The 9856-nt window shown below is 41.8% G+C and overlaps 1 protein-coding gene across 1 annotated transcript; it reads right to left on the bottom strand.

Annotated features, from left to right (window-relative positions):
* Window positions 1–4850: 4850 nt before the first annotated feature.
* slitrk2 (SLIT and NTRK-like family, member 2) lies at window positions 4851–9472 on the bottom strand. Its single transcript, XM_030145792.1, has 2 exons — window positions 8998–9472; window positions 4851–8544 (listed from the first exon to the last, which is right to left on the bottom strand). The coding sequence occupies exon 2, from the start codon at window positions 8482–8484 to the stop codon at window positions 5749–5751; it is 2736 nt and encodes a 911-aa protein (XP_030001652.1). The 5' UTR covers window positions 8485–8544; window positions 8998–9472; the 3' UTR covers window positions 4851–5748.
* Between the last annotated feature and the right edge of the window lie 384 nt (window positions 9473–9856).

Below are 9856 nucleotides of genomic sequence, written 5' to 3' on the forward strand. Positions count from 1 at the left end.
ATCTCTGCCGACCTCTCACTCTCTTTCTCCCTCTCCTTCTTTCTTCTACTCTGCCCCATTCACACAGCAGCTGAAATGGCGAAGCTTGTTAAAAAGGAAGCCCGCATGACAGCATTCACAGCTTTGCTTACCGCAGCATCTCCCCCTTGCTCACCGCCGTGCGCCTTTGCACCAGAAAAACCAGAAGAGAGAGGGTGGATGGAAGGAAAGAGGGAGGGAGGGAGGGAGGGAGGGTGGGTTTGGAGGTAAGGATGAGGGAGTGAAAGAAACTCGATACGGCGGCGGTGAAAAAAAAGTTACGACACTAAGAGGCCACGAGTAAATAGATAAAGGGAAGGAAAGACAGGGAAAATATCAGACTTTGGAGTAAATGAGGTGTTTCATGCAGCAATAGCAATAAAACAACATTAAAGAAGTTGTTTTTTGTTTTGTTTTTTTCTTCAGGTGTGCAGGGCTGCAAGTGCATTCCCTGCGGAATACATTTCTGCTGTAAATGTCGTTATCCAAAACTCTGCTTACTGAGTGAAAACTGCACTTTCCTGTCTGGTAATGCTAGTTTATTGAAACAATCAATCATGGAAGGAAAGTGTGAACCGCTGGGGTTTTGCTGGTGTCAAAGGTCAAATTTCTGGGTCAGATGACACTAATCCAACCTCTGAGTGACAGCAGGTGTAAGGATGGAATAATGTTACCTGTCATTTGGAATAAGTTTGCAATAATCTGCTCAGTTTTAACCCTCGGTGCTTCCCATACCTGCGTTTTCAGATGTATTTTTTCCGTATTATCCTGAAGTAATTCATTTTAGATTCAATAATTAGGCTTAAAAACACATTTTAGTGCTTTTAATGAGAGTAGATCATAAAATCATGACACTTTGTACGATCTCAATCTTAAAATTGTTCGGAAACTTATATTATTGTCTGTTGATTAATTTAAAGGTATTTCTATTAAGAACTTTTTTTTTTTCTCGTTTACAGGAAACATTTATAGAAAAACGAGTACAAATGTTATTAAATCTTCATTAAATGTCCTGTTTTGTTCAACTAATAATCCAAAACCCAAAAACAAAGTACATAAAAAGCACAATATTCATATTTGTGTATTAGGGGTTTATCACTCTTGGCAAAGACTGTTTCATGAAAACATCATCAGATCAATCAATTATTATCACATTATCAAAAAAACTTAATGTTATAGCTATTTTTAGGCCAAAATTATACAAGATGTGATGATTTCATGTTGTCTTTTCAGATGGTAACTAGGTGCATTTACTCAAGAACCATACTCAAGTACAGTATATTTTATACTTATATATCACTACATTATAAATATGAATATTGTGCTTTTTATGTACTTGGTTTTGGGGTTTTTGGGTTATTAGTTGAACAAAGCAAGACATTTAATGAAGATTTAATAACGTTAGTACTCAAGGAAATGGTATTTCCTATAAATACAGGGTGGGGAAGCAAAATTTACAATGAACATTTAGTTGTTTTTTCTCAGCAGGCACTACGTCAATTGTTTTGAAACCAAACATATATTGATGTCATAATCATACCTAACACTATTATCCATACCTTTTCAGAAACTTTTGCCCATATGAGTAATCAGGAAAGCAAACGTCAAAGAGTGTGTGATTTGCTGAATGCACTCGTCACACCAAAGGAGATTTCAAAAATAGTTGGAGTGTCCATAAAGACTGTTTATAATGGAAAGAAGAGAATGACTATGAGCAAAACTGTTACGAGAAAGTCTGGAAGATACTATTAAAGAAGAATGGGAGAAGTTGTCACCCGAATATCTGAGGAACACTTGCGCAAGTTTCAGGAAGCGTGTGAAGGCAGTTATTGAGAAAGAAGGAGGACACATAGAATAAAAACATTTTCTATTATGTACATTTTCTTGTGGCAAATAAATTGTCATGACTTTCAATAAACTAATTGGTCATACACTGTCTTTCAATCCCTGCCTCAAAATATTGTAAATTTTGCTTCCCCATCCTGTATGTCATATAACTGAAAAAAAAAAAAAGGCTCTTAATGGAAAAGTCTTCAAATTAATCAACAATAATATAAGCTGCCAAACAATTTTAAGATAGAAATTATATAAAGTGTCATAATTTTATGGTCTACCCTCAAAAAGTAACTATCTTCAAGTGAAACTCCGACACTGACCCTTATATTTAATGGAACTTTACAGTTATATTCTTTTTACAGTATAATTTTATAGTGACATAAGGCCATCTTTGAAAAGGAAGCTTTAGTATGTGGTTGATGAACCCTGTCTTCTCTTTGCATGCAGCCCAAAGGAAATAAAGAAGCTGCTCACAAAACTAAATTTGTATGCTGGTGGAGAAAAAATGTTTTGTGAGCAGCCCAGAAACATAAATAACAATTTGTAAAGTGCATGGTGCATGTATTATTCATAATTTTCTCATTTCTGTTAGTACAAAAGTGCTTAATGCAGGGCAATGTTAAAAGAGAATGAGACAGGCTGCAGTGCAAGCTGTTTGTCAGACTGACATCAATACATCAACATTCAACTTTGTACCTCAAAATACAGCGAGGATGTAAAAACCTAAAGCTCAAATTGTTTTCAAGAGGTTGCATTTTCCTTCAAAGGAACAATATTCTGTTAAAACCTCCAAACATCATGGACTTTTTGCCTCATTTCAGCAAGTAAAAGCCAAGTTTCAAATTCCAGACTCTCACTCCTTCAAGTATCTCCAGTGTCTTCTTCACTCAGCTACTTCCCTTCCCAGCCACCTGACTCACTTCTCGAAACTATTTTGGACATAGATCCACATTCCAAAGGGACAATTCGCAAAATATACACTGTGATCAATTCCTCTAATCTGGAACCCTTGGCATATGTTCAAAGAAAATGGGAGATACAACTGGCCACAGAGTTTTCTGAAGATATATGGCTATCTATACTTCACAACATTCATTCATCCTCAATCTGTTTAAGACATCGAGTAATTCAATTCAAAGTGGTTCACAGACTGCATTGGTCTGAAGTGAAGTTGATAAAAATTGAATTGGGAGTTGAATCCTTCTTGTGATCGTTGTGAAGCTGAACCGGCTACACTGTCTCATATGTTCTGGTTTTGCTCAAAACTGAAAAACTTTTGGCAGTCTATATTTAAATTTCTTTCTGATGTAACAGGGTCTCATATTGAACCTGAGGCAACAATTGCAATATTTGGCATTACATTACATTCTTTTAACCAAAAATCTAAAAATCTGATTGCCTTCACCACTCTTCTAGCTCGTAGAGTAATACTACTAAAATGGAAAGATAAGCAACCTCCAACATTTAAATCTTGGTTTCTGGATCTTTAACATCATTTAACATTGGAAAAAATCAGATATTCTATAAGAGGATGTGCCAATAAGTTTTTCAGTACCTGGCAACCTGTTCTGAATCACATAAAAGAGGTAGATCCCTCACTTATTCCAGAGGAGTTTTATTAATACGAGTATGTGACTAATATCTATGTCCCTTATCTATTTATTTATTTATTAATTATTATTATTATTGTCAATTATCTTTTTTTTTTTTTTTTTTTTGGTGCAACAGGGTGGGAATGTTCAGGTTAAAAAACAAAAAACAATGACTGAATTATGCTTTTCCATGACTAGATATGCAATAAAAACACTTTGAGCCCAAAAAAAAAAAAAAAGCCTCCAAACATCATAAAACAAAGGAGCAAAACCAGCTTACAGTGAGAGGCTCAGACTAGTTTTGGTCAAAGATTCCCCACAAACTACAAAGTCACACAGCTCAGTAAGACTATAATCTCCCAGGGGTCCACATCAGTTCACCCACTCCAGCTCGAGGGAGTCAAAAGTCCCCTCATCTCCTTAGCACAGGCTCCGGAACGTAAGATTGGAACGCGCCGGCAACATTTCAGCACCTTGGACAGCTGCACAATAGCAGAGAAGAGATTGAGCAGAAGGAGGGGGGGAGGGGGGGGGGTACAAGAGGACAAAAGACAGAGAAGGAGGAGGAAGAGGAAGGGAGGGGGGTACAAAAGAGGAGAGGAGAGGGGGGGAAGAGAAGAATTTGGCCGCTGGGAGACCATTCACAGAGGATACAAAGGGCCAATGTCAACTCAAGCTGAAGGACAGAAAACAGAATTAGCATTAGAGCGGCTAGCGCGGTTCATGTGTGTCACACAGCTGGGTGAGGCACAAGCATGGGTGACACTACATGTAGACCGGGTCACCTTTGAACTATACGACGCAGAGAAACCCTTCCACTGCAGCAGACCACTCTCCATTTGCTGTCAATGCTTGTCCACATGGAGCAATGCACTAGCGCTAATTGCTGCACTAAAGACAACTCTTCTTTCCTGCAAGATTACAAAAAAAAAAAAACAACCAAGAAGCAAGAAGTCACTTTTTTTCCGATCTTGATGTCTCTCAAGGGCCCAGATAAAACCTATTTATAAATGTTATTTTGACACTGTTTCCTGCTTTCTTAAGACTGTATTGAACCTCTCGTCTAGCGTTGCAACATCGGCGTTGGAGCTGTTCGGAGGGAGCGGTGGGAATTTAAGAGGAAATGCTGTGTCAGGTCTGAGACAGAAGCAACAGCTATCGTCCGACTCACAAAGAAACCACAAAGCAAAGCCACTGTCAATCATTCGGATTTCAGTGGAGAGAGAGAGAGAGAAGGAAGGGAGGGAGGGAGAGAAGGAGGGAGGGGCTGCAGACAAGCTCTGTTTTCGATGTCTTTTTCCCACCTCACACATGTACACACTCACATACACACAGTCAACAGCACACTGCAGCATCCAAAAATAATCATGCACAGACTAAACAAAAATTACCTCAAGCTCAGGGTCTTGACAAAGTGCTTCAGTGAAAATTTAATGGCGCAATTTCGCCGCGCTGTATTGCTCCCCTATAGCATACAATGTTCTCTATAAGTTGTACATCTCCAAAGACACTTATATTGAAAGCAAAATAACATGATTCTCCCTGTCAAGAACCCATAGATCATTTCACACCCAGTCTCAAGTTCTTTTTTTTTTTTTTCTCACTTTTTTTCTTTTTAAACAGACAAATAAGTCTTCTATTTTACATAAAGATTTGATTCTTTAAAATACAGCACTTTCAAAAAAGAAATGAACATTTCCATTTTGCAGAGAGCATTTGTTGATAAAATAGTTGAGTGCAAAGGCACTTTCTGGAGTAAGATTTTGCCGCTTGTTGGGTTTGGAAAGGTTTTTGTTTATGGTTTAACACTCACCATTTACCTGTGGAGGCTAAGTATGTACAGGAATGTCAATCTGCTGCATCTCCTCTTCTACAAAGAATAATTATTTCATACTTTTTCAGGTTTTTCACAGGGAAAAAAAAAAAAAATACAGTTTTATGAAAAGCACAAAGCCGTATTTGTACACAGTCCTGCCCATTATATTACCTGCCATCATCAAGAGTCTTTTAGAATTTCATTTTTTTCAAAAATGAAGAAATAATTTATACTTTCCAGGAGAAAAAATAGAACTGCATAATAATATACTTCTTATAATCCTTTTATACATCTTGAAAAGGAAAAAAAGGAGAAGAAAAGGAGGAGAGAAAGAAAAATCATCAAAGGCGTCGGTTCACTTCCAGTCAATCATGGACGATTGAACACAGATAGATAAGATAGATATATAGAGAGGGCTATTATTACAGTAACTGCGTGATTATTATGAATGCTGCACAGAACCTGGGGGGGGCCAGTGTCGCTATCTTACAGTTGGCTCATCGCAGTCTGTTTCTCCAGAACCTCCAGGTAATCTGGTTCTGTTTTTAGCTTCCCAGGGAGCAGCAGTGGGTGCTCATTGTTTTTGGAAGGGTTTTCAGCCCCGTAGTATTTCCTGGGGGTCCCGTACAGTACAGTTTTGTTCAACCGGTCCTGGTTGGTGATATGCCGCCGGGCTGTCGCAGCCTCGTAGGGGGGCACGATGCAAGGTCTCTTAGGTAAAGTGCAAAAGTTGTAAGTGAAAGGAGGGGCACCTGCACCTGTGGGTAATTCTTTGTTTGGCCTCTCCCCTATGTTTTGATACAACATCTCCGGGGGCTCTGGGGTGGTCAAACTGCACGATGTTGGTGATTTATCCATAAAATCCACTGTGCTGATGGTGTAGGCCCCTGGACTACGGGTGAGGATGTCATCCTTTTTTACATCCAGGGGCCCAAAGCTGAGCTCCTTCAGGTTACGGTAATACGCCACCTGTTCGCCATCCTTCTGCATGTAAATGGGGTTTTGGCACATGGAGCCCACAGGTGGGGGGATGTAGTTATAAACATGGCTTTCAGATGTTTTATCTTGGGTGGGTTCAGGATTGTAGGAGCCGTATTGCACTTGAAAAGAGTTGAGATCTAAGTTGTTGGCGCCTGTGGGGACGTGCTCCACCCCTTTGCGCCGTTTCAGAACAAAAACAAAGAGGCCTGCTCCGAAACAGACGGAAAGGATGAAAACAACTAGAAGCCCAAGAATCAGGACGGAGAGTGGAACCTCAGGGTGCAATTCGGGGGTGTGGATTCTGGATTCAGTGGGACTGACTGAGCTGTAAGAAGAAGAAGGTGAAGATGAAGAAGAGGCAGAAGAGGAGGAAGATGAAGAAGAAGAAGAAGAAGAGGAAGAGGAGAAGGAGGGGGCAGTGGGCTCAGTACCGGGGCTTATTAATGTTGGGGCTTTCGTAGGGGGGGCGTGCTGTGGAGGGGGGACCTCGCTGGGCTCGGGGCAGATGGCCTCATTGCGAAGCGAGCGCAGCAGCCGACCCGCGTGCTTAGAGGGGGAGTCGCATGTGATTTCGTTAACCACCACGCTGGTACTGGACAACTCCATCCAGTTTTTGAGTGCCACGATGTCGCAGGTGCAGTCCCAGGGGTTCTCCTGGAGGTCTATCTGGATGAACGCCGAGAGCTGGTCCAGCACACCTCGAACCGGCAGATACGAGAAATGATTATTCCTCAGGTTGAGTCTCGTTAGCATGGTGCCCCCGAACACATTGTCAGGGAGCGATCTTAACAGGTTGTTGTTGAGAAACAGCAGCTGAAGGTTGTGCAAAGAGTTAAATGTCTGTGGTAAAATGTCTTTGATGATGTTGTATTCCAAATACAGATACTGGAGCGACTGCAGGCCCGCAAAAAGTGATTGTGAAAGCGATTCGATGTAATTCCCATTCAGGTAAAGCCTCCTGAGATTGGTGAGGTTTTCAAACGCACCTTCCTGAATCACAGCTATCCTGTTATTCCCTAAATGCAGCAGCTCCAGAGAACTGTACTCAGTGAGATCCGTTCTATAGATCACTTGTAAATAGTTACCGGTCAGGTGCAGTTTTTTGGGATATGAGGGCTTGGGGTTCAGCTCGCTGATGTTATGCAACTTCCGCTCTTGGCAGTTGATGTTCAATCCACTGTCGGGGTTTTGTGACGTGCACACACACACACTGGGACACAACATGGGCACGGGGGAGCGCGTCTGGTAAACCATTATGGGCCCGAAGACATGCTTGTCCTTGTTGATTCTAGGGGTGGGTCTGTAGCGCATTTTGGGAGGACGGGAAGCTTTGGGTGCACGGGTGGGGGTGATCATGCCGGGGTGATAGGTCGGGGGTAGGGCCCCTTGAAAGTGGGAATCAGATGGGGGGTGGACGCGCTCCCCGGCGTTTCTGCGTGGGCACAGATCCTGCTTTATGAGCTGGGTGATGTCTTTACCGTGCAGCCTGAACGGTGTCTCACACACTATGTCCCCCACGAACACTGAGATGGTATCCAGCCAAGATTTGAGGGGAATCAGATCACAGGTGCAATTCCACGGGTTCTCCTCTAATTGGATTTCCATAATACCACCTATGTGCTCCAGAACCCCTGCAAACGGCAGCATTTTCAGCCGGTTGCCACGTAAATCCAAGTGGGTGAGGAGCACGAAACGGAAAATATTGGGAGGCAAAGACAACAGTAGGTTGTCATTGAGGATTAACACTTTGAGCTTATTGAGTTTACTGAACGCACCAGGTTCTATGGTGCTGATGTAATTATAGTCTGCCTGTAAATACTCCAAACTCTCTAGTCCTGCAAAGGTGTCCTCTTTAATCACCTCCAGGTTGTTGTTGTTCAAGTGGAGTCGCTTCAGGAACCGAAGCCCATTAAAGGCTCCAGTCCGGATCTCTTGTAAGCCATTATTTCCCAGATGCAGTGAGGTGACATTGCCATAACTGACAAATTCATTGGCGCTGAGCCTCGATAGGAAGTTCCCATTTAGAAAAAGCTGGGAGATTTTATTTGGGGGCGCTTGGAACTGACTGACGGTTGTAAATCCTTTATTCTCACAGTTGATGTTGAGTATGTTCTCCCGCTCCTCGCAGGCGCAGCGGGTTTTGCAGATGTCTTTGGAGGCTGAAGTTTTGCGGCTCTCCGTTTCGGACGGTGTCAGGCTGGTGACCGTGAGGACGCTCAGAAAGAGGACGCCGCTCAGCATTTTTACAGCCAAAAATGGTCGCTGTGATATAGATCCAGCATTTAACTTTGCAGCGCCAGCCTTGGATGGAAAGAAAAAGATGGAAAAAAAATTAAAATAAAAATGGATATTTATCAAGGAGTAAGTTCTTGCAGTAAGGAGAGGAAGGGGGGTAAAAAAAGGAGGTAGACGCGCTCTCGCACTCAAACACACATGCACGCACAAGCACACAGGCGCGCAAAAAAACAGGCGCACCACCGTTATTTGGTGTTAAAACGGGACCGTGACGCACTGAAGAAGCGCAAATCTCTCCATTGACCTTCAGTTTTAGTCAAAAAAAAAAAAAAAAAAAGAAAAAAAAGAAAGAAAAAAAAAATCCCTGCTTTAAAAAAATAAAAATAAAATAAACATCAATCAAAAAAGAAAAGAAAAAAAGCGAAACCACCGTCAATCAGCGGGATCCTGTGCGGTGGTTGGACTTGGCACATTGTCAGAGGCAGAGAGGAGAAGTGAGGGGGAGAAAAAGCCACTTACTGCAACCCCCTTTTCCTTCCACAGTGCGCCGATTTATTCACTGGCTTCACGCAGATCAGCAGCAGCTGCAGCCAAATATTCACACACAGACACTGGCTGCTGCGAAACGCTGTCTGTCATCCCCTCCACGCAGAAAAAGCGCTTCATTTTAGTCCAAGGCAAAAAAAAACAAAAACAAAAACAAATAAACAATCACTTTATCTTGTCTTTTTTTTTTTTTTTTTTTTTTTTAAAGATCCAGATATAATGCGCAAAGTCGCACCATGACGCACGACCGGTTTTCCTTATCCTTTTCTCCAAAGGAAACGTAACGGGTAAAAGTGAACTCGAAAGGGGGATAGAAGAGGAAAAACCGGCGCACGCAACAGAAAGAGGGGAGATATGTATTCCCGGAGCTGAGGCATAACTCCAGCCGTGTGTGCCGTCCGTCCTCCTCCGCTCCGCACACTGAGAGCAGCACTGAGCGTCTGCTGCTGCCGCCTCACAGGGTGTGTGTGTGTGTGTGAGAGAGAGAGAGAGAGAGAGAAAGAGAGAGAGAATGTGTGTGTAAAGGAGAGAGAGAGGAGTCCAGGAGCCGTGACGTCACCGGCACCGTTAACATGAACACACACATCCTTAAAAGTAAAAGAGACCAGTACCATGAAAACATTTACGCACAAATACTTTCCTCTTACATAACACTAAAGTATGTCATTTATAATAAAAACAAACAAACAAACACAGGAATATTAAACCTCAACTAACATCTAAGTTTATATAAAATGATGCTGATGTTCATTTACTTTCATTATAAAGTTTATTCTAGTGTCTTTATGTTTTATTAGATCAGATTAGATGTTTAAAAAAAATCACTTAACAC

This window comes from Sphaeramia orbicularis, chromosome 10, assembly GCF_902148855.1.
Source record: "Sphaeramia orbicularis chromosome 10, fSphaOr1.1, whole genome shotgun sequence".
NCBI lineage: Eukaryota > Metazoa > Chordata > Actinopteri > Kurtiformes > Apogonidae > Sphaeramia > Sphaeramia orbicularis.

Coding starts and splice junctions, on each gene's coding strand:
- slitrk2 (XM_030145792.1), bottom strand. CDS start 8,484: ATGCTGAGCGGCGTCCTCTTTCTGAGCGTCCTCACGGTCACCAGCCTG.